The following is a 25,260-nucleotide window of genomic DNA, read 5'->3' on the forward strand; positions in this document are numbered from 1 at the left end:
GGCTATTTTGATGATTGGGATATAAGAATGAAAAATGAAAATAAATAATTTTAAGAAAATTAAAATAAATACTATTTTAATTATTATGATAAAATTTAATATAAGATTTATGTCTTTTATGTTAATAAGACAATTTATCATAAACACAAGTTAGGACATGTTTGGTAACAATTTTTAAGAATAGTTGATAAACAAAATAGACAACCAAAAATTATTTTTAGAGTATTTTCGAAAAACAATTTTTAATTGTTTATACTTATTTTTTAAAGATTTTTTTTTATAAAATAATTATACAAATTTGTAGAATGATTGAAAATAAATATTAAACATAAAAAATATTTTAAAAATATATTTAAAAGTATTAAAAATATTTTAGGTTTTCAAATAGACTTTTTTTTATACAAAATATCATAAATTAGTTTTCAAAAACTATTTTTTCAAATTTTTTTTGAAAATAGTTACCAAACGTGCCTTTGCAATATCCAAAATTTCAATAATGCACATTAAATTAAAAATAAAATTTTAATTAATTAATTATTAATATTATTATTATTTATTTTTGTTTTTTTGGTTTTCCTCCCTGTAGATATAAATATGCTACAACTTTCTCGCTCCCTGGGCATGTAATCCATGTGGGCCTTGGACCTGGCTCCACATCCTCTTCTCTTACATCTTTGATTTTCTCATATTTTCTATTCTACCAAACACACATTGCATGAGAAAACCCTATGAATTTTCCCGAGAGAATCCTTTTAGAAAACTTACATATACTGTCACTTCAATTCTGGAAAATCCGTGTTTGTTGTTCTCTATGGAGTGTTGATATACACAGTGTTCATAACACCATAACTCAATGTTAGTGTGTACATGTGAATCTCTCTAGGGCTTTGTATTCAATACAGAGATGATAGCATTGATAGGTGATTGAACTTAGCTTTGTAGAGAAGTAAGCAATTGTAGGCAAAGACACTGTGATTAGATTTTTCTTTTGGTAGCGTTTTTTTTCGTAGAAAAATGGACTCAGAAAATCAAGATCGGTGTTCCCCGGGAAGGTCGGAACCGGATGAGACTTCTGAAGGAACTCAAAAGTAATTCTAGCTATTCTTATTTTTTTTGTTGTTGTGATTTGTGCATTAAGCTGATGGTTTTGTTTTGCAGCTTCTGCTATATCGGCTGTTTGGTTGTTGAGAAAATGAAATTTAGAATTTTAAGGTTCAGTGGGGTGGAGGATTTTGGTTTTTGAGTTCGCGAAAGAATAAAAAGTTTAAGACTCCAAATTTTAGTTTATTTTTTTTCCCAGCATTTTCTTAGCAACCAAATGGAAAATTATTGTTTGGTTTTGTTTTAATGATGCAGACAGTCAAGGATTTCATATGCAAGGGATTTTCTTTTATCTTTAGCTGAGCTAGATGAATGCAAAAATTTACCAAGTGGATTTGATTCATCCCTCCTAAGGTAAGAAGCCACATTATTTCGTTGGCTCAATTGTTGTTGCTGCTGCTGTTGAATTCATTGATTTGTTTGCATTTCGATTACTATTTTACTATTACGGGTTCGGGGTCTGTATAGTTCTGATTCAAATGCTATGGAACAGTGAATTTAATGATCCTAACAGTGGCATGTCAGAATGTCAAAGAGTAGCTTCTAATCAGTCATTGCATAGTTTCAAGAGCAGTGTATATGCTTCATCACAGTCCAACCATAATTCAGGTGTGTGGGTTGAGTTATTCTCATTTTACCATTAACTCTTTAATGCATTTGTTTTTTTTTTTCTTTCATTTTCTCTTCATCACTTACGTCTATGCATTTTTCAGATACTCCTGCAGCATGATTCTGTTTAAGACAGTATTTTGACTTATTTTTTAACCTAGAATAATTTTCATAGGTGAGTTTTGAGTATGGAATATGTTGTTGTTGTGTACGTTACTTTATTAAAAAAATTATGATTGGTCCAAGTTGATTCAGACTTAATTATCAATCATGACATGTGGTTATCTATGTAGTGTTGTGAGGAATATGCAGATGGAAATGTTTTTCCTTTTAATCTGTGGTTCTTAAATAAATCTGGGGTGCTTTGTAATCTACTAAGATATTGTAGCTGATGTTAGATCTGTTAAAGAAAGGAAAAAGTTGAGTTTGTATTAGAGCTGGTGACAGAATGAAAGCTAAGTTTGTTTTGTCATCTGCAACAAGTATCAGGAGTTACACAGGTAAGGAGGAAGGAGCTACAATGATGAGGACAAAGCCTGAACAACATGAGATGAAGTGGTATAGAAACTTGTTGGCCTATGATGTAAACCAAAAATAAAGATCCTAAGTATGGTGAGATGGTGAAACAGGATATCCAAAAACTGTTCCATGTGGTTTAGTTTTTAATGAATTAAGTTTATAGTATATGAGCATACCTTCATGGCTTTTAGTTTAAGAATCTAGGCTTCATCAGACCTTTCTTGTGCTGGATTTGTGAGACCTTGGTCACAAATATGTGTTGAAGCCTATAACTGTTAACATGTGGCTCCATTTCTCACTCTTAAGATCAGAAACATAAAATAGTTAGTTCCATGTTGTAGGTCTCACATTTCTCAAGTTCATCACTGATTATGCACATGAAGTTTAAAAGTTAACTCAACAACATCAGTATACTCAATCAATACCTCTATGCACATGATCAGCCCGACATTGGATTTATTATGGTCTTTGTAGTTACTAGTTACGTTAATATAGCTTCCATATGCAACTTGCCCTCTACATGGTAAGATGGGGATAGTGCTTTTGTTTAGATGGATCGATGGATAAGTGCTTTCATTGGCTCAGGATATTTTCTTTTCTAAACTCTCTTTTTATTCAGTGGGTATAGCAGAAATCTCACCATATGCGTAAGAGTTAATATTTACATTTGATGATAAGTAAACAAGCGTCATATGGTCTTGTTGCTATTAGTTTGTATTTGGTTCATTATTCTGCATAAACAGAACAAAAGTTTATTTTCCACGTTTGAAAGTTATGCAGGCTCCTGGAGAAGGAATTTTGGGTATCTTGGGTTTTTTCTATCTGCACTTTGTCGCATGTTGAATCACGCCAAATATGACGTCTTAGTCTTCTTTTGTTGTTCTGCATCTACCATGTACTGTTGCCATATTGGCATTAGGTTGATGTTTGTCAATGTCTAAGTGGCAGGAATTGGTCCTGTATTTGTGGTTTTTTGTCTGAGCATGTTGGATTGTACTTGAGAATATTTGATGCTATGGTTTACGATGACCTTAACGGTGTAAAAGATAGCATTTTTGGACCCTAGTTCCATTGAATGTCAATGTGGCCCTTCTGGTTTCTTGTCAAATTATGAGCACATATGTGTATTTGATGCTTTTAATCTGGGACCCATTTTTGCCTGACTTGTTTTTGAACATCAAAGAAAATTAGAAATAATCGGAAATGATTCTCTGAACATCCATCCTTCTCATGAATCCCACCCCCAACCACTCTTGGTTTTGATACCATCTTTCATGTGCATTTACTGCCTGCCCTCTTATAGTTTGTTTTAATTGTTAGAAGATTTGAATTATAGCTTCTTTTGGTTACTGACTCCAAATTTAGTAATTAATTAAGTTGTTAAGTGAATTTTTTAGGTTTTTTCTAGTTGTAGTGTTAGATTATATTTTTATAAAATTGTAAAGAGTGTTAATTAGTAGCCTTTTATATCAAAGGTGTATAAAGCAGAATCTCTACTTAGAGTGATATTATAAGTATAAACAGAGTAAGGAATTATATTAATCCAGACCCAACCATAGGTGATTCTGCAATCGCCTGGATGGATCTCCAAGGTTCTATCCCAGGTTTATTTTCTCTCTCATTTCTCCTTGATCTAGGTGTTGATTTGAGGATGGTTCTTATTTGAACTTCCTAGTGTCATTTTGTGAAATTTCATAATTGTTTCAGTACTTCTTCTGTGTCGTGGACTTATGATGGAAAAGATCCATTCCACTTTTGAACATTTTTGAGTAGTTCATGACGGGAACTTCTGAGGCTGGGGGCAGTTCACAATAAAATCACACGATTGAGGCAATGGACTAGATTTTGTCTTCATGACATTGATCATTACCACTCTATGCATTGTACCATACTCAGGATCTGTTCTATGTTGTAGAAGGCCTTGGTAAAAGGCTTGAATTTCTGAGGACTTGCAATGATAACATAAGTTTGTGCTTCTACAAAGAACTGGAAGAATAAGATTTTACTTGTGGTTTGCTTAAAAATGCTGTCTGTCCCAGTTGAGATATGGACCCAACCACCTTAATTGCCCTGTACATCCATGTAATGTGCTCAATTATCTGACTTACCATTCAAGATAATTAAGATTTTATAGAATGATATGTTATATGTGCTTACATTATTAAATGGCTTATATATTCTTTTGTCATTGTTCAATCCTACATGATTCAAATAAAGATAGAAATTTCCTTGGTTTTATCCTGACTGCCTCGTTGATAATTACCTAATGGAAGTCAGAGTTATTTGGCTCTTGTGGCTTGTTGAACCATTCACATCATTATGCAGATTCTGGACAGCAGAACGTTAAACAGTATGGACGTCCTTGGCAAAAATTTCAGTATGATGGGGTTTTAGGAAATGTTGCTTTTCCAAGAGTATATGCAGGTGCATCTAGGGCTTCAGCTCCAACAGCTCAAGGAAGTGGTCTTTATCAACTCAATAGACATAAAGAACCATACTGTCCTTTACGCCCTTTTGAGGTCTGCTGGCACTATATTTTTCTTCCATGCCAAAGCATTAGAATAATCAGCATCTGCATATAATGTCTATAATTCTGGATTGCATGTTATGGGAAATATGTTCTTTCCACCCCCCCTCCTCCCCAACTTTTCTCAGTTCAGAAGAAAAAAGAAACTAACTGAACTTTAAGTTACAGACATCTGGTCAATAATTATAATAATTTCTATTCTTTCAGTTTGTATGTGGCTTAGGGAAGCAGAATATAGACTTGTACAATGATGAAACCTTTGGCTCTGCTGAGTATCTAGATCATGAGACAGCAGAGGAAGAAAAGAGAAGAGGTAAATTTCCTGTTTGTTTGCTTCTGCCTTTTGTTTTAGTGATGCATTTTTCCTTTCAATTAATGGGCCTCCTAATGCTAACATTAACAACTTCTGCTCAGTTTCATTTGAGTTGATGAGGAAGGAACAGGAAAAACCAATTCAAGAGCAGAAGAAACAAAATGATGATGGACATAAAGAAAATTTTGACCCAGATAATAGCGCACTACTCAAGGATTCTGCAAATGATAATAGTATAGTGAATACAATCAATGGATCAGAGGAGTGTCTGATACTGCCAGCTTCAACTACTGATCCTGCTGAGGTTTCTCTTCCTGCACGGCTTCCTGCATCCAGGCCTGTTATACCCCCAGGTTTTTCCAACAAGATCCTGGAGAAGAATCTTGGAACAAAACCCTTAGCCCATTCCCCTTTATCAGAGGTAGTGAGCTAATACTTAGACGTGCTTGTTGAAAATATCATGCAGATAGAATTGATGCTCTTCTATTCCTCTTAATTACTTCTCAACTCATGCATATAGAGTTGATTTTTAAATGGGGTATGATACTTCTGATGCTGTGATAGCCTCTTGTAAGTATTGATGTCTCCTTTTGTTGGTTTATCTACTCATAAATTTTTATCCAGCAGTTTTTCACATTCCATATTGCAAGGTTTATGGTCATGGTTTTAACAGGGAAAAGGCAGAAAGAGTTCTCGTTGTTCTATGATACAAGCTGTAAGGCTGATGTAGAAACATTAAGATGAATAACAAACAGAATGTAGTAAAAAGTGGTAGTCCATCACTGTAGTATTTTGTATCATAGATTTCCAGCTTTCCTGGATGCATTTCTAGATTTCCAGCTTATTAGTTTCTTATCTTTCTGCAAGTATGTTTCTAGTCACTAACAGTTGTATGATTTCTTAATCGTGATTTCTATTAAAAATTGACATCCTTCAGTTTTGTTGCTCCATCAGCATGATGATGCTAAAGCTGAATGCCCTGGGAGCTCCATGGTTCATTCTTCCAATTTTGCTCATCTGCTCTGTGAAGAAGGTATGCTTTTAGGGGTGCTTCAATACTTCAGAATTTATTTATTTTTTTAACTAAATGAGTTTTTTCTTCCTTTAATCTCTTGGATTCACACCTCATTTCAGAGAAGAAACCAGCTGTAGTTATCTTGTCTAGTAAAGAGAAAGGTGGAACCCAAGTGTCTGGAGTGAAGACAGCAGAAGTCAATGATCGCAACTTTCCAAACTTTTTTTCTGAAATAAATCAACTTACCTGCAAACCTATAATACCTACCTTGACTTTTGGTACAGAGGGAATCTCTGGGCAGTTAGTTAGTTGCAATAAACCTTCTGTTACTCCAGCAGTTCTTACATGTGAGGACCTTGAACAATCTATTCTCTCTGATATGAAGGAAAATAATTCAACTCAGAATCATTCTGTGCAAAACTGGAGTCTTTATGCAAAGGATGACCAACCAAATTCTGCCAATGATAATGGCTCATCTCAGTATCTTCTTTCTTTATTACAAAACGAGGTGAGCCTGAAAGATCTGGCGGCAGCTCCCAATAAGTTTTCTCATCCAGCTGTTGATAAATGTGGTAGATCCATTGTGATTAGTTCTGAAGACATGGTGGCCTCAGAGTTTTCTAAGCTGGGTGAGTTTAATTTGATAGAGGGAACTCGAACAGGCTCTGAAGGCTTTGATGGAAAAGATGGTTCAACAATTGAAATATGTCTGCCTGAAGAGGACAGTTTGATTACAGTGGATGATCCCATAATCCCTCAACACTCCGTGTTTAAGCCCACTTGGAATTCACTTGAACCAAATTTTACTACACCAGCTGATAATATTGCTGTACAACTAGCAGATCTAAATCATGTCCTCGGTGATGAAAGATCTGCCATACCAAGTTTGGAAGGTTCACCTTTCCTTCGTTCTTTGTGTGGCATAATGGGCTCAGAGACTCCTTATCATGATCTGCATGCACAGAAATCTTACCCACAATTTCAACACTCTCGAATGGATCCACAGAGGCCATCTAATTTTCTGTTAGATTCTCCTCAACTGAGTTCTCAAACCAGGTCCATGGGTTGGAAAAACTATCGCCATAGTCCTCGAACCCCCCATTACACCCCTGAGAATGTTCATCCCCAATCTTTTGCCTACACTCCTGCAGCGCCAACAAGGTTTGATTATCCAGTTCATAATTCATTACAACACGTGCCAGATGGTTTTCCTGTTAATCAACCTAAGTTGAATTTGCAAAGGTTTCCCCAACATCATCAGCAACTTAGGTATGGGGGCTTTGGAGTGGCAAATACAGGTAAAGCACTCACAATCTATTGATATATCCTTTTCCACCACCTCATTCTCTTGGTAGATTGGATGTGAAAAGCCTTGATTGACCCTCTCTTCTATCTAATTATAAACTACACATTCCCAATCAAGGGATCAATGAATTTGTGGAAATAGTACCATGTTGCCTTCTTCATGCAACTCCAACCTCTTAAAAGTCTGGAATCAGAGATAACAATATGGATGGCCAAGTATTTGGTGGAAATTTACTGAAGATGTTGTCTTTTTGCCATACAAAAATACACCTAGAATGCCATTAATTTTCTTAGTAGCTGAATTTTATTTTTACTTTTTTATTGTGGTTTTTATCTCTGGATCATTATTCATGACAGAATAGGGTATTCAATATATGGCTTCTGACGGTTACTAACAATTTCTTGTGGTGTTGGTAGCTCCTGCTGTTCGTGGAAAAAGCAATTCAGGTGCATTCCATAGGCCCATTGAGATGGTATCAAGAGCAAGGCAGAGGTACCCTTATGCTGTGGATGAGACATTGAATATACCCATTGAGATGCACCCCTTTGCCATGGGTGCAACACTCAATAAGCCCATGGAAACAGAAAAGAGTGCAAAGGAGATGCACCCTTTCGCTGTGGATGCGGCATTCAACATGCCCATTGAGATGGAAAGGAGAGGGAGGCAGATGCGCCCTCTTACTCCCCGTGTCCGTGGTCGAGGGACCTATAACAGGCAGTTCGATATGGGATTTTGGAATGGACAGTAGGATGAAATTGGCAGGTAATGGGGTTGCATTGATCACAACTCCTTGCAGCAATGCTTATATTAATCTAGCTAATTTTCAAGACTCTTTGCAAGACAATAGTTGGAACTGGGTTGGTTATGTGGATAGATAAACCGAAACCAATGAGGGAACTCTTTCTCACAAGTCCTTGCCCTAGTGTTTATATTGAATTACCTAATTTTCAAGACTGTTTGCAACATAGTTAAGCATTTAGTGTTTCCTTTGCAGATAACCATTAGTGTAGTTATGGGTATAGACACAACGAAAAAAATAAGAAGAGGAACTCTTTTCCATAACCCGTGAATTCTTCTAGGCAACTTGCTTGGGTTTCTTCATCATGTGTGCATTTCAGGACTTGTACAGGCTACTTGGGATGATGAATCTTATTGACATGGTCAATTGGGTCCAAGTTTTTGTGAATTAACAGGTGATTTCTTTTAAGCACTTAAATTCTTAAGAGTATGTTTGAGGTGTTTTTGTTTGAATTGTTTTTTCCTTCAAGTGTTTTTAGAAGAATTATGATAAGTGATTTTTTAACTTTTTAAATTTTGCCAGACGTATCATTCTTCTTTGAAACGTTTTTTTTTTAATGTTAGAAGTGTTTTCTTAAAGCATTGTCAAACGAACTCTTAGTTTTGTTAGGATGAAAGAACTGTTCTCACAAGGGTTCATGATAAGGGAAAAACTGAATTATTCCCTATTGCCATGACAAATGGCTACAATCCTGCCACTATTGAAGTGCCCTTTTTAAGCAGGTGACAGAGAAGGAATGCATTTTTTTTTTCTTTTACCAGCTACTGTTTCAATTTCGGGTGGTTGTTAGGTATTGGTTAATAGTAATTTAAATGCTTCTCTACACAGAACACTTAGAATCCATGGAGGTTTTGATTTTGTAAAAGGCAGAGGAGAACAGAACATCTCAAAAGTCTCATCAGTTTTTCCAATGTAGTAGTGTGCTAATATATTTGTCAGGTAAATCGTTGGTGGTTTGTTCATGGAACTTAGCGCTCAGACACAAGTCCCCATTGATTTGCTTGAAGAATATACTAAAACACACGTAGATTGAAAAAATAAAATAATAAAAAAAACCCAAACCAAATTATCACAATAACATTATTGTTATTATTAGAAATTTATTTCAATAATCGTTATCCCACTATGTGCTACTACTATAACAAGGACCCCAATTGGTCTTCCATTCTATCACAGATAATTTTTTTTAGAAATATCTATGCTAAATGGTCAAAATATTCCCCCCTCTTAAAAAAATATTATTAATTTTGTTTTAAAAAGATGAGAATCATTTTTATAAAATGGGTCATATTTGACCCTTTTTAGTTAAATATCCCATTTGTTTTTTTATAAAACTAATTCTAAAAAATAATTATTTTTTTTATGTAAATCTCTAAAATTCTTAGTGTTTGAAATTATTTTTTAGAATAGTTTTTGTTCTTTAAAATAAAAAACACAAAAAATACGGTTTGACAACTCAAAAATATTTTTTATTTTTAAAAACATAATATATGACATTTTCAAAAAATATCTTTTAATCACTTTTATTTTGTTCACTTATTTTTAAAAAATCATTTAAAAAAATAATTATACAAACATATAGAATAATTAAAAATAAAACATTAAATATAAAAATCATTTTTAAAATATATTTAAAAATATTAAAAACAAATTAAAACTATTTTAAATTTTCAAATAGACTTTTATTCCATAAAAATTAGAAAATAATTTTCAAAACCTATTCTAAAAAATTATCTTTTAAAATTGTTTTTAAAAACATTTACCAAACAAACCCTTATATTTTATATAAAAGAAATTATTATTTTTTATCTTCAGGAAAAAAAAAAAAAAAACCAGAAATAAGAGATCCTCATTTTTGAAAAAAAATAATAAAATATGAAGCACAATGGCTCTGCACAATTGAGAAGCAATATTTTCATAATTTTTTATTCTGCACAAGCTGATAAATTGATTCAACATTGTAATATAATACGTTCTCAACACTCAAAAGCCAAGCACAAATACATTTTCCATGGAGATAGGCGGTATACCTCTTCCTCCTAACCAATCTCAAGGTCAGCTAATATCCTAAGATACATATGTATCAGCTTTCAGACAAGATTCTACAGTAGCACAATATATGGAAGCTATATTACAGAAACCCAGAACCAAAACACTTCACCCAAAACTTGAATATACAGGAGCCCAACTCTACAGGATTAGCTTCAGCCAACTCTACAGAATAAGCTTTCATTAAAAAACTTGAAACAGCTTTACATTCCCGCGCTACATTGTTTTGTTTCCTTTTTCAGTATATATACATGACACCAACACGGTGAAAATGCACTGAGAAACTCTGCAGCTGATGGCATTATGACAGGAAGTAATAGCACCAGAATGGGAAGGTAAAAAGCTTTGCCGGTGCTTGGTTGCAATTGAAGCTCTCATTCATCTTTGTCTTTGGTCCTGACATTTTTATGTGTATAGCATCAGTATTCGTCAGTGCAGGAATGGAGGATGGAAGCAAGCATGCCAATCTCAGCTAACAAAGAAAGAACAAAGTGTTTTTCTTATCCTTACCCAAGTTGAGCTCTGTCCTTGGTTTGGTCATCCTGAGGGATTTTATTACTCTCAACACCATGGCTAGTTGTCTCTGAGTCGATCTCATAGGTTGAAAGCAATTTTCTCTGCATCAACACATATAACAAAGGTATTATGATCATGTAGGAATGATAAACTAAATAAACTGTCTTAAATTCAACATGATTTTTGAAGAATGCAGCCTTTTTAATAACATAAACCAGGAAGAGAACTTTTGAGTCCAAATCCAAATAAGTAATCATATCACTGGAATTGGATGGGTAATTTGACTATGCCACTATTCATACCCCTACCTGTTTCCCTATATTCTGGCCTTAATACACCAACTTGAGCCAAATATAATTGTCTTTTCTTGGTTCTAATTTTGTAGGCCAGACAAATGTAATGGCTCAAGGAAGTAGTATTTCTTTTCTGTGTGCTTTGAGGATTTGATGTCATTTCGCTGTACCAACATGCATATCATGCACGAACTTTAAAAGAACAAAATAAAGTCATGTTGGATCCCCAAAAACTGAATAGAATGACACACCAGCAGGCAGAGCTAGGTGTTGTGAACACTATATGAGGTCAGTACCAAGCATTGTCAGCTGTCTTCAATTCATTGACATAAATACAGAAAAATCACATCCTCCCTATCAAACAGCACAACATTGGCCTGAATTGTTCCAAATTGTCAAGAGCAAATATATGGTGGCCTCAAGTGACCAATTAGGCCAATAATGTAACAGTTTTAGGGGAGACAAGCCATGCTGAGACCTCATAAGATGCTAAGAACCTTCCACAAGGCAAAGGGCTTATCTTCTGATTCAAGTAATATCACAATATGCAATTTTACCAGTGAGGTGCTGCATCTTTCACAATATGATGAATAATTAAGCATCAAGAAACTTGAATACAAGAACCATGTGAAAATGGCACTTACATGATCCTCAAAATCAGGGCTGGTCAAATTGATGGAGAGGTTTCTCATCAACAGCAACACCTGGACAGAAGCCCAATAAATACATAGATAAATAAATAATTATGTTCATAGTATGAGAAACATAAGTTGATCTGTACAGTGAGCCAGCCATATCTACAGCATCCATTCTGTCGTGACTTCAATTATGACAATCATCTGATTGATTATACAGTTGAACCAGCTAAATCTACAGTATCCAGTCCATGATGACTAAAACAATCAACAATAATAATCAAAGTGATCAATCTCTAACATTCAGTGACATCATGACAATAGCAGTGGGTCTAAATGAGTATCATGAGAAATTCTTATTCCATGTACACTAACATTATCCATATGAAAGCATATAAACAGAATTATTCTTGTGAGAATAAATTGATCTTCTAATTTCCAACTCCATATCCAAGTAAATCACATGACACATGATGCAGAAAAATAGAAAAATGATAGACAACACATTTTACAGGTTCAAAACTATGGGTAAATTCATTATCTAAACAAACAAATTGCCCAAACCAGAGATTAGTTGAGAAAATTTAAGGTTTACAAGAACATTACATAACTATCATCTCATGCCAATTCTGAAGTTTAACAGGTCAATCTAACAGATATTTTTTCCCCAAAACTAATGGGACCCTATTTCCCAAGTGTCACGGTAAAATATAGATCGAGGTATATAAATGAAAAACAATGAAAAAGAAAAAAGCTACTTTCAATGAATCAAGGAGATTCCAAAACACATTAAAAATATTTAGTGCTTAGTACATTTGTTACTGGTAAATAGTCTCATACCATAAAAGAATTGAAGATGCCTCGAAATTAAGCATTATTCTGTGCCAAGAGTTACCCAACATGACAAGTCTACTACATTACATACAAGAATCAAAATGGTGTAGGTTTCAAAAGAATACATACTGTTTCAACATCTATTGGATCCATCTTTTTTAGCTTCTGTAAATGGCCAGTAGAATTAGGGTCAAAAACACTGCCAATGAATCTGTATACCTGAACAAAGTCAGGCAGAACTGCATCAAGCAAAGGGATATTAATATGTTAGTAAGAGTATGAACAAAATAGGATAGATAAGAATTGTAAGCAACTTTCTAAGAAATTTATAAGCCGTCCAAATATTTTTAATCAAAGGCATAAGCTTTCTGATACACAAGGAAAACAAAACTAAGCCAGGCAAAAGCAACAGATTAAAATACACAATATTATAAACAGCACCTAATCAAAATAAGGTGTATCAAAGTACATAGGTAGTATGCAAAGGTGTCAAAAAGGCAAAATAGATGGAGAGATTAACAAAAAGCATATCTCCCACATTAAAAAGAGTCCAACCAATCAACAAAATCTAAAATAGACATAAGAGGCACTGTCTAAAGACTTTCTAGCCCAAAGTCAAAGAGACCATTAGTAAAAAATTTTGAGAGCTTATCATCTTAACAAATTAAAAAAGAATAAAAAATAAAAAATAATAAAATAAAAATTGAGAGCTTGATTCGGTTGTTCTTCATGGACAAAATCTCTACCATTCCTCTCCTTGCAAATAATCCAAAACAGCATAAAGGAGTTCTCCTCCACAACTTCATATGCTTCTTGTTTGATGGACAAAAGCAATTGTATTAAAAGCAACTAAAGTAAGGCGCACAAAAGTATATTATAAAAGGCACCTAAGGCCAAAAAAGAAGAGGGATACACAAAAAACAGAACCCTTGCCTCACTTACAACCCAGTTAATCAATAAAATCAAATAAAGACATCGAGTTAAAACCTAAATGCACTGACCCTTTCCAAGAACATGCACATAAAGAATGATAAAATAGCTTGGTCCACCAAATCAGAATTATAAAAAGCTCTCTGACTTCTCTCCTTTCATAAGGTCCAAAATAAGCACAAATGAGCCACTTTCCATGGTTCTTTCCCCCAAGAGTCCCTTGCTAAATTAATAAAAGTTCTCTTACCATTGCAGGCATCACCCACTCAACTTTAAACAATGAAAATAATAAGGGTTGTACAATTATCATGTTAGCACAATGAAGAAGAATATGATCAATTGATTCATTATTTACTTTACAAAGATTGCATCTATTTTCCAAAGTTCATCCTCTTCTTTGTAGTTGATCTAGAGTCAAAATCCTCCCCAAGCTACTTTCCAAGCAAAGAACCCTACTTTTGTTAGCATCCCCAGATTCCACACTATTACTAGAAAAATTACTTCTCTTTTTGGCTCCAAGCAAGAGTAGAAAGCTTTGAATGAAATGCTTCCACCCTTTGATTCCTTCCATACAAACCTATCTTCCATGTCCCTCATTGAATATTTTAGTAGCTTTGTTGAAAGGCTTTAATACTTTCTAACTCTTAATCATTAAAACATCTTGAGAAGCATAGATTCCATTGCCCTCCCCCTCCTATTTTCTCCCAAATATCCACAACCTAGGCATCCTTTGAGTTGGCTAGGACGAACAATGATAGGAAAGAGATACTTAGTGTTGTGTCATGACACCAAGTATCCTTCTAAAATTTCATTCTTCTTCCATTTCTCATCCCAAAATAAGTTCTGTTTTTAAACCCCCTCTTTTTTCCTAATTAGGGCTAGGATCTCCCTTTTGAACCTAGTCACCAACATCCCCACAAATCTGTTGAAAGCTACCAATTTGTTGTTAAACCATCCAGAATAAAAAAGGGCCATGTCACTTATTAAAATAAAAAGGGCCGTGTCATCGTGGCTCACTCCGAGCTTTCCTTTTGCAGATACATAGCCTGCTTGAGTTGGGCCAGCATCCCCACAAATCTATTGAAAGCTACCAATTTGTTGTTAAACCAACTAGAATAAAAAAGAGCCATCTCATCGTGGCTCACTCCAAGCTTTCCTTTTGTAGAAACAAGCTTGAGCTGAGCCATGTTGAGCCTGCTTAGGTGTTGGGATACCTTCAGTTGCTGTCCGGAGCCCAACACAAACAGAGCATTTGAAACCCACCGAACCTTCTAGTGCCTGTTCAAAGATCATTGGGAGTTCCAATCTCCACGAGCCTTCACGTAATTTTTGCTGTGGGGGACCTTTTCCTCATGCCCATTCAAGTCGTTCTCAACATTTTTCAAAAACTCTATTGATGTCCCATCTTGTAAAATCATCTTCACCAGCCTCTCTCCTATACACTGACAATCACCAAGGATTCCCCCTTTCCAAAAAGGCAAAAACTCCCCTCAACTTCCCTTTCTATCATCTCCCCTACAACTAATACATAGAGTATGACGCATAGTTTACCTTCTATAGTAAACCCTAGCAGACTTCACCTTCGTGCGACACATAATTTACTGTACTTGCCACATGCATGCCTTCCTTACCCACCTTCTCCATAGCACATGGACGACCCACTTCATCCCTAACCTTCACATTACTACAACCAAGCCTCAGATCTATTTGCACCATCCAAAGTGGGACTTCTGACCACAATTGGACCCCATTGCAAACCATCTCTCTTCCCCCAACGTTGCAGGACTTTCATAAATTACATGAATTCAAACGGTAAGAGAGTCCTTAACACTACAATTAAATGAGAAAAGTAAAAAAAGAAGCAACATTTCAACCTTTTCACAATGGATCCACCATAAGTTTTAAGAGGAAAATGTAATCATCGGTCATAAGTCCATCATCAGATAAAGTGAGTGCAGCTCCCATAACTGAACAGTGAGAAGATTTCAGCAGTTGCTTTTAGATTATGCTTGCCAGTACAACTATTCAGTTCAATTACTGCAGGTCTTTCAAGCTTGAATACAAGGTGAGGGTGTCAGACCTGAAAAGCTACATTCTATTTTCTCAATCATGAGGTAGTGGCCATGCCATCAAATCCTAATGTGGGATGCGATGATCTCAAACTCCCATTACGATATATTCCTAAGTCCTAACAATAATTGGCGTTTTTGAAATTCCTTCCATACTACTTCAAAAGTTAATTCCACTTCTTTAGTAACAAATGCTTAATGAGAATGACAATTAGCAACACAAGTATAGCAAGGGGCATTGACTTGAATTGGCACTTGAAAGCTGCAAGACTAACAGGTGTACTGATTTGGTTTTTATAATTCGAGGAATTTAAACTTTTTTTGTTCAATTAAACCTTCAAATCAATTTACTGTACAGGAAAACCTCCAAATCAATGTAATGGGAAACTCTAGAGCACATTCTATTTTTCTTCACACTGAATTAAAATATTATTTAAACTAAATATATTGCATAAATGGAAATTTCATCACCTCTCAATGTATGGACATGATTCCCTTGCTCAGATGCTTCAACGGTTGTCCTTCCTCTTGGAGTGCTCTCAGCGCTACTGCAACAATTATTAGGCACTGTTGGCCCTGCAGATCTCATATCACCTGAAAAACATTGACTAGAATGTTAATTATGTGTAAATCCATTTTAGCCCAGAAACTATAAATTTACAAATGTTAGTGAAGTCAGAACACATAAATAAATGAACCTTTTGCCACATGTGACAAACCAACTGTTTGTGCAGGTTTGCTGTTAGTCCAGGAAGATGCAGCAGCACTAGTGATTGGGTTCCTAAGAATTGATGATGAATCAGGCCTAAGAACATATCCGGTTTCACGTAGAGCAGCTGAAGAATGGAAAGACCCTGTCCCTTGTGAGAGTACTGGAGCTGCCAGATATGACATATATAAGATATCTTCACATGAGAATTGTGTATAGGAATGCTTAAAATGAACAATTCTCACCATTTTTGGAGGCTTTGTGAGGATATGGATGTGCTGCTTTTCTTTTTGGCCGGGGGGGAGGTAGATGTTCATTTATTCCATTCTTCTGAACCTTCAGAAAGTACTTCTGTGCATGACTACGTATCTGCAAAAGCATCATTAAGTTTATTTTTCTTCTTGGGGTATGTGCCATAGTCTATAAAAGGATAATTATACAATCCTGATTACCTGAATAACTGTCTTTGATCCAACAAATGCCTCAATCTTTTTCCAATCACGGTCAAAACTGAGTAGAATCAATAACAAAATCAATTTATGGAAACTAATCCATTAATTAGGAATAAGAAGAGATAAACTGAAAAGATACACCCATTCTGGTGATGATTCAATTTAGTTTGAAGATTAAAAATGCTCTCGAAAACAATCTCTAACTAGCTCCATCAAATGATAATCTGACCTATACAGCTTCAATGCCTTCCTAAAGACAAAAAGAGCCTATGCATATGGATTAATTTTCTGGTCCTCTCAATCTTATGGATTTGACTTTTACGCAAAACCTCACTTGTGGACAAACTAAATTTTGAATAGGTGGCACAAGATTCTATTTTTTAAAGCCATGATAAGCTAATCAAGTATACCTCTCTCCCTCTGTCTTCAAAAAATCCACGTAGGGATCACAGTGGCTCAAGCTTATCTGCTTATGGGGTTACCCACCCTTATCAGTAGAGTCTTAGGATTCATATAAACAAAGTTGGGGCAGAGTTGTCATGGTGGTAACAAACCCAATCCTAGTTGAAAGCTTCAGAGCAAGTGTTGGGAATGGTAGAGACCATATAGGAAGGATTGGGCCTAAGGCCTAAGGCTTCAGAGGAATGGTTTGACACATTGGATTCAGGCTGAGTTTTATGTCCCTTCTTCTTCACTTGTCAATCCTAGTACTTCAACTGGAATTGTTGTGCTGGAAACAGCTCGGGAGGTCTCATTATACTGTGAATAATCTAAAATTTGGAGTAACAGTGAGAGATGCATTCCATTTCAAACAAATTCTACCCTTTCCCTTTCATATTCGCACTGACTGCAGCACAACTGCAATCGAACATCCAAAAGAGCCCCCCCAAAACAACAATTCTTAGGTCCTCTTTGGTCCTCCCAAAAATGACGGGAATGAAAAAATATAACTCAAACATGCTAAACAATTTAAACATTTTCATTTCCTTATTTTTCCCAATAACCAAACAGAGGGCGAGAAAATTAAAACAATCACAAACCCAATTCGAAACCCTAAATTCCCACATCAAAACACATACGTAACCTCAAATTCTCAACACAAAGAGATAAACAAAAAAATAAACACGCAATCAAACACATAAAAAAAATGCCCCAACCAAAACCCTATTCGAGTTGAAGCGTCTTACAGCTGAAGAGCTTCGAGGAACTTGTCGTGCTCGGGCTCGGTCCACTTCTCTCTGCACTTGGTAATAGTGTAGGGCTTCCGGATCTTCTTAGCCGGATCCTCCAAAGACGAGGTGGTTGCAGCAGCGGCAGCGGCGGCGGTGGTGGCGAAGGGTCCGAGTCCGGGCAGAGCCATTGAAGCGGGATCGAAGTAGAAGGCTTCAGAGGAAGGGCTGGGAATGACAGAGACCATGCGGGTTGAAAGACGATGCTTAGGGTTGAAGCTCACTCACTGAATTTTTTGTGGTTCCGTTCATCTCCAGTTTGGATTCAAGTCCATCTCGATAAATCTCCGAAACGCAGCGTTTTGCCCAACATCGGCCAAGTCCAACTGTTCAAGCCTACAAGCTTCCAAAAGTATCGTTTTTCCTTTTTGTTTCTACCGTTTCTTGGACGTCAAAACGCAGCGTTTTGAGATTGTTTAGCCCGGAATTACCGAGTTGCCACAAGGAAATAATATAAACGTTCTCTCATTTAATACGCCCCTCTTTTTACCCCTCCCTCGTTTTGTAATTTTCCTTTCATTTAGAATTTACTTGGAACTTTCTAGACTACATGCTCAACATTTCTAGAACTTTCTAACTACCAAACCCCACAATTTTCTCACTTTTCAGTTGTTAATAAATTATGATAAATAAAATAATAAATAATAGTAAAGGAATATGAACTTATCCAATTTTATGTGAATTTATTGAAATGAATATGAACTTCACCATTAGACAATAATTGAATTTGAGGTAACATGGACCACTCGTATTGATGAGAATATGAACTTTCATGTCAAGTGACGTGTACAAACTTCATCCCTTGAGTAACGTGTTTGGTGCACCAACCTACTCATGTAATTTATATGTGTAATAAATGAGAATCCGTGTTATTACTAATATGGGTTTTTTTTTGGAATCTTTCTATTAAATTAGCCTTCATTTGGAATAAGACACATGGTATGAGAGTCTCTTATAAATAGAAAAGTTTTCGGGAACAAAGGTAATAGTTTTTTGACATTAAACTTATATAATGTAGATGGAATGCAAATCATATTAATTTTAATTTAATTTAATTATGTATTTTTTTTATTTAATAAACTCTTAAATACTTACTAAATTATACTTAAATGCAACTTTTAATAATATTTGGATAAGATTATGAATTAATAAGTATCAATTTTTGGTATTGCCCCCATGGAAGAATGTCCAAAGTGTGAATGTATTCGAGTCTTCACGCGCCTGAGAGGAGGACAAACATGTCAACTTTTTGTAGAAATGTCACAGAAACGACACCGTTTCAGTTCTCCCGAGCATCTGAACGGCGTCGTTTAGTGTGGCTTCTGCCACCTTGCCACGAGTCTCCGCGTCTGACTTTTGCTCAGCATGGGCCTGGGTTCGCTCGGTTTTCTTCGCTCTCAAATCACTACAAATACGACGCCTTGGCTCCTGCGAACTTCGCCAAATTCATCAAACTTCATCTCCTTCAACTTCTCATTCTTCAGTCTTCTTCTTCTTCTTCCTCTGTTCAGGCTTTCGTCTCTTACATTTTCTCATACTTCAATGGAAAAGAAGGTCGGTTCTCTCTCCAATGTAGCTTTTTTTTTTTTTGCTTATTTGTTTGGGTTTGTTCTGCTTTTTTTTCTTTTTTAAGGAATAAGATTGCATGTGTGTGATGGGTTTTGCACATATACTAGTTTGGTTGTTGAGAAAAGAAAAGAATAGAATAGAAAAGAAAATGGAAGTTTGGGTGTTATCTTGGAGCTTTTCGTTTTTTCTTCATTTGTTTTTTATTTTGATTATGCAGATCTTAGGTTGTTTCTTTTTTGGATGACAGAAAATCGTTTTGAAGTTGGAATTACACGATGACAAAACCAAGCAGAAGGCCATGAAGAATGTCTGTAGCCATTTAGGTATTGAATTTTTTGAATTGTTTGCACCCTCTGTTTGGTTGATGAGAAAACTGAAGAAATGACAAATTCTAGAAGTAAAATCAAAATGTTGAGTCAAATCCATGCGTTTTATGTTCAACCAAGTCAAATAGTTGTATTAGCCCCTAGAAAATGAACAGTCACATCACATCACATCATATACTAAGGAATTGCAAATCTTTCATTTCATTTCCAACATTTTCTCATCAACCAAACATTAAGTACCGAATTCAAACAAGAAAACCCACTTCTTAAAACCTCAAAAACTGACAAATTTGAGTGGCTTTGAACTGTAATTAATGAATTTGCAGGAGTTGAATCAGTGTCCATGGACATGAAGGAAAAGAAACTGACAGTAGTTGGGCATGTTGGTATAATAAATATGGTGAAACAATTGAGAAAGCTTTGTCACACAGATTTAGTCTTGGTTGGATCACCAGTAGAAGCAGCAGAAAATAAGGAGGGGCCCAAGGAGCCCAAGAAACCAAAAGAGAAAAAAGACAGTAAAGATGCTTCCTATGGGAATCCTGGCTATGCCACATTTGATCATTATGATCCAGGTCATGTAGAAGAATATCCCAATGCTTGTGTCATATGCTAAGTGGCACATGATTGAAGAATGGTGTTTTGAGTTTTGGGTCTTGTAAATGTTACTGATAAGGCCTTGTCCAGTGGAGGGGATGGCGGCTGATTGATTCCGGGCAAATATTTATTTGCAATTCTGTCATGTCAGAATGCTTACGATGAATGATTACGATTCTTTTGTGACGACACCGCTGTGGAAAAATAAGTTCCTTGATGATCACGAATCTGCGCGTGGTTCATGAGTCTTGAAATTCTGTCAACAAGCCTACTGGCTACTCCCCCCCCATGATATCCACACAAAACCTATGTTGCGTAGCCATCTCCATCATTGAATAATTTATAATAAAATTTGGATAGTTGTTGTACGATGCGGGCTTGAGTAGTAAGATTTGAAAACATGCATGTATTACCATCCAAGTATTCATTCCATGTTTATGGAAGCAATACTTTCTGATTCACTCCATTTAACCTTAGGTCGAACCCGATACTTAAATTGGTTCATATCATTTTTTTTTTTTTTTTTAGCGTGAATTCAATTTGGATTGAGATTACACTTAGGTTATTAGTTTCTCTAAACGACGTCATCTCCCACGTAGGGTTTTTTGGCCATTTTGTCCATCTATGCGTCTGGCAAGACTTGACCTGGGGTTGACACGGTTTTTATTGTATCTATAAATTAATTTGGTGTTCCGGGAACGAACTCCAAATTCATAAATTCTTCCACATCAACTTCCCTTTCTCCACTACTCTTCTTTTTCAGTGTCTGGTCTGGTCTGGTATCATTTCCATAACTCAATGGAGACGAAGGTCTGTTGTATCTCTGATATAGCTTTTTGTTTTGGGGTTTGTTCTGTTTTCCTTGAGGAATAAGCTTGCATGGCTGTGATGGGTTTTGGCTATTTGGTTGCTGAGAAACTGAGGAAATGGAAAGGAAAGAAAAGATATAGGGGCCTTGTTGAAAAGCTAACTCTTTCTCTTCTACGATTAGAAGAATCGAGTTTTCTTGTTGTTTCTTTTCCTAATTTTTCTCAGAAATCAAACGGAGCATTAAGGAATTTGAATAAGTTCTATGGGTTTTGCTTTGCTTGAGCTCCTATTCCCACTTTAGTAGGTTTTGTAAAGATGAAAATTTTCTAGGTCTTCTGATGTTTTTTTTATTTTTATATTGTTGATGGTTGTTCCCCTTTTTCTTTTTCTCTGAGTCACAGCGTATCTCAAGCTGTTCTTTATTTTGTCGTGACAGAAAATAATCTTGAAGTTGGAGGTATTCGATGACAAAGCCAAGCGGAAGGCCATGAGGAATGTCTCTTGCCTTCTAGGTATTGAATCTGAAGTTATTGCAAAATTTACTCTAATCCCTGTTTAGACCTTTGGTTTATGTGAAAACAGAGCAAAATTAAGAGTTTATTTTCATCCCAAAGACTAAAAAAAGTCACGCAATGTTTTCTTTGGCTTTCTCATCTTTTTCTTACTCTTTCCCATCAACCAAATGGTTTATTGAACTCACAGAAGAAAGTCCAGTTCCTAAAAGCTTAAAAACTGCTCCAATCTGAATGGTTTTAAATTGCAATTTTGCAGGAGTTACTTCAATCTCCGTGGATATGAAGGACAAGAAATTGACTGTAATCGGAGATGTGGATCCAGTATGCATAGTGAGCAAGTTGAGGAAGTTTTGCCGCACAGAGATATTATCAGTTGGACCAGCAAAAGAGCCAGAGAAGAAGAAGGAGCCTAAGAAAGAGGAGCCCAAGAAAGAAGAGAAGGACCCTAAAGATCAATGGCCTGATCTTGTTAAAGCATGCCAAGCCTATTGCCCTTGCTATGCCCCACACTACTGTTATATTAGAAGTGTGGAAGAAGACCCAAATGCTTGTGTCATTTGTTAATCACCAGATCATAGAAGAACCCAAAAAGGCAAAAGCAATAGTATCTGTCAATGGGTGATTATAGATATGGGTCTTCCATAATGATGGTGCATTCAAGAACAGAAGCCTTATGTACAGTAGTGGATGATTAGTATTGTATGCCAGATTTGATTTGGAATGTATCATATTTTGGGTTGTTTTTTTCCATGAATGGAGTAAGAACTTGGAGTTGCTATGATAATTGAATATCGTGTCTCCTTGGTGATGGAAATTTGAGATGACAACATAGAAAAGAATATCTCCTTTTGTTTCAATTATTTCATACCCTTTTAAGCTTTTGGAAGAAGAAGAAAAAGGGAACTTGGATACTTGATTATTGAGTGGCTCACTACCATACAAATTACAATCCAATGATAATGATCTAGAGACTGAAAATTTTGCTGTTCTATTTGTTTCAAATTATTGTGACTATATGTCTCTCAATTCTACTTTTGTGGGAGTTCCTAAAGAAGATATTTTACATATTTTGTGATGATGGATACAAGGACCGTACGAATATGAAGAAGAAATAATCAACCAATTTATTGAATTCAATACACAAATTCCTTGGAGCTGTAATACTACCCACACAATAAAGAACTCACACACATGGACACCAAAGAAACGATAATCAAAACACAAAGGTTTACATGGTTTGATAAAAAATTGACCTACATCCACGAATTGTAGCAATAATTTTTACTATTTGTAGTCAATGATTCAAGGCAAAACATACCAGAACAATTTCCCTCTAAATAAACCCCCAAATTACAAGCACACAACAACGTGCTTACTTGCCTTGATTTTTTATATTTTATCTTTCTATTCTGCCACCCTTAACAGTAGGCCACAAATCTGGTTTGATTTACACCTCATTTCCTATTCCATATTGTTTCCCAAAAAACCAAATCCCCTATTTAATTTTTTAGAAACAGAAAATTCAAAATGAAAAAATCATCCATCTTGACTGTAAAATCTAATATGATGACAAATGTCCAGAAGCCAAATTTTGACACAAATCTCTGCTTGGCTTTGCATTTATCATCCAATTGCTGCTACTCAATCTTCTTTTAGTTGCTTAGAATATTTATCAAGCTCAAGCAATGCTTGAACTTGATAGTTGTCAATGCCTTCGTCAACATATTAGTTGGGTTGTCATTCGTATGAATCTTCTCAATCACAACTTCACCTTTCGACACCACATCTCTCAGGAAATATAACTTGACATCTATATGCTTTGTTCTTTCATGAAACATGGTATTCCTTATCAAGTAAATTGCACTCTGATTATCACATTGAACCGCCAACGTCTTCTATGCCAACCCTAGCTCACCAATCATCCCTTTAACCCACAAAGCTTCTTTCACAGTTTCCGTAAGAGCTACATATTCAGTTTCCGTCGAGGATAGAGCCACCATGGATTGAAGACTAGCTTCCAGCTTATAGTACCACCAAACAACGTGAAAACATATCCTGTCAAGGATTTCCTTGTGTCCGCACTTCCTGCATAATCAGAATCTACATACCCTTCTACAACACCTAACTCTCCAATAGCTTCATCTCCATAGAGAATTCCAACATCAGTAGATTCCTTCAAATACCTTAGGACATTTCATAGCATTCCAATGTTCCCTTCCTAAATTTGACATAAATCTACTTATCATGCCGATGACATAGGCCAAATCTGACTTACTACATACCATTGCATACATGATGCTACCAACAACACTAGCATATGACATTTCCTCCATGTACTTGACTTCCTCCTCAATCTTAGGTGAATTCTCTGCTGTCATTTTAAAGTGTTGTGCCAGTGGAGTGTTAATAGGTTTTTCTTGACTCGTGCTAAACCTCTCCAAAACCTAATTACATGCCCTTTTTAAGTAAGCTTTAATGTCTTCCTTTTCCTATCACATGATATCTCCATTCCAAACATTCTTTGGGTAGGTCCCAAATCTTCATCTTAAATTTTCCTTTCAATTGTTTCTTCAAATCTTCAATTGCTGCCTTGTCACAACTTACCAACAACATGTCATCAACATACAATAGAAGATAGACATTACTAGCACTTGATTTCTTCTTGAAGTAAACACAACTATCAAATTGGCTTCTTTCAAAACCATTATATATTATGAGATCATCAAAGCACTTATACCATTCTCGAGGGGACTATTTCAAACTATACAATGATTTCTTTAATAGACAAACCTGATCTCCCTTGCTTTTAATTTCAAAACCTTCGGGTTGCCTCATGTAAATAGTCTTCTCAAGCTCACCATGAAAAAATGTTGTTTTGACATCCATTTGCTCAAGCTCCATGTCAAAATGTGCCACCATAATTAGCAAAATCTGGATTGAACTATGTTTCACCACCAAAGAGAATATTTATGTGTAATCCATTCCTTATTTCTGTGTAAAACCTCTAGCAACCAACTTGGCTTTGTACCGTGTTTTCTCTACTCCTAGTATAGTCTTTTTCTTATTATAAATCTACTTACACTTGACAAGCTTCTTATCTTTTGGTCTCTCCACAAAACCCAAGTCTTGTTTTTATATAATGATTCAATTTCATCTTCCATGGTCTCTTGCCATTTTTCTTTGTCATCATAGCTCATTGCTTGTTGACAACTTTTTGGTTCTCGATTTAAAGACTCACTAGCAGTTGTAAGAGCAAAAGCTACTATGTCTTCATAACCATACTTCTGAGGCAGTCTTATAACTCTTCTCTACCTGTCTCTCGCCAATTGATAATCATCACACCCTTGTTCCTGGTAATGTTGAGTGTAGACCCTCCATTTTGCCCTCCTAGCACATGTCCTATTAGGTTTTCGTTCGGTACTTTACAACAATTCCTTGACGACCCATTACTATTCATGTAACTTATTTTTTCCGAGCCACCTTGGAAACTTTGGTTGAGAGGTTGATTCGGCTCCTCCTTATGACCTTGGCCGCCCTT

At 35.7% G+C, this 25,260-nt stretch overlaps 3 protein-coding genes across 5 annotated transcripts; 2 read left to right on the plus strand and 1 right to left on the minus strand.

The window, feature by feature from the left end:
- Nucleotides 1-615: 615 nt before the first annotated feature.
- Nucleotides 616-8,618, plus strand: LOC104882190 (uncharacterized). Its single transcript, XM_010664376.3, has 9 exons — nucleotides 616-1,088; nucleotides 1,357-1,455; nucleotides 1,595-1,710; nucleotides 4,555-4,748; nucleotides 4,964-5,069; nucleotides 5,171-5,490; nucleotides 6,024-6,102; nucleotides 6,204-7,382; nucleotides 7,807-8,618. Exons 1-9 carry the CDS (start codon nucleotides 1,015-1,017, stop codon nucleotides 8,136-8,138), a joined length of 2,499 nt encoding a protein of 832 aa, XP_010662678.1. The 5' UTR covers nucleotides 616-1,014; the 3' UTR covers nucleotides 8,139-8,618.
- Nucleotides 8,619-10,088: 1,470 nt separating this feature from the next.
- Nucleotides 10,089-18,342, minus strand: LOC100252586 (protein REVEILLE 6). Its single transcript, XM_002273283.5, has 9 exons — nucleotides 17,864-18,342; nucleotides 16,677-16,734; nucleotides 16,470-16,593; nucleotides 16,214-16,393; nucleotides 15,987-16,109; nucleotides 12,646-12,755; nucleotides 11,692-11,751; nucleotides 10,749-10,855; nucleotides 10,089-10,634 (listed from the first exon to the last, which is right to left on the minus strand). The coding sequence occupies exons 1-9, from the start codon at nucleotides 18,091-18,093 to the stop codon at nucleotides 10,613-10,615; spliced, it is 1,014 nt and encodes a 337-aa protein (XP_002273319.2). The 5' UTR covers nucleotides 18,094-18,342; the 3' UTR covers nucleotides 10,089-10,612.
- A 974-nt stretch (nucleotides 18,343-19,316) lies between these two features.
- LOC100247478 (heavy metal-associated isoprenylated plant protein 39) lies at nucleotides 19,317-22,506 on the plus strand. 3 transcript variants are annotated; one of them, XR_009464425.1, is made up of 4 exons: nucleotides 19,317-19,459; nucleotides 19,722-19,797; nucleotides 20,127-21,207; nucleotides 21,979-22,159. XR_009464425.1 is itself a non-coding variant. In XM_059733622.1 (3 exons), exons 2-3 carry the CDS (start codon nucleotides 21,695-21,697, stop codon nucleotides 22,284-22,286), a joined length of 333 nt encoding a protein of 110 aa, XP_059589605.1. In that variant the 5' UTR covers nucleotides 19,779-19,797; nucleotides 21,644-21,694; the 3' UTR covers nucleotides 22,287-22,506. The 3 variants fall into 3 exon arrangements, 2 of the variants coding, with proteins under 2 accessions (XP_059589605.1, XP_002273341.2); XM_059733622.1 differs by lacking the exons at nucleotides 19,317-19,459; nucleotides 20,127-21,207 and adding an exon at nucleotides 21,644-21,719 and having other exon boundaries at nucleotides 19,779-19,797; nucleotides 21,979-22,506; XM_002273305.5 differs by lacking the exons at nucleotides 19,317-19,459; nucleotides 19,722-19,797 and adding an exon at nucleotides 21,644-21,719 and having other exon boundaries at nucleotides 21,097-21,207; nucleotides 21,979-22,506.
- The last annotated feature ends 2,754 nt before the right edge of the window (nucleotides 22,507-25,260 follow it).

This window comes from Vitis vinifera, chromosome 16 (genome assembly GCF_030704535.1).
Source record: "Vitis vinifera cultivar Pinot Noir 40024 chromosome 16, ASM3070453v1".
Taxonomy (NCBI): domain Eukaryota; kingdom Viridiplantae; phylum Streptophyta; class Magnoliopsida; order Vitales; family Vitaceae; genus Vitis; species Vitis vinifera.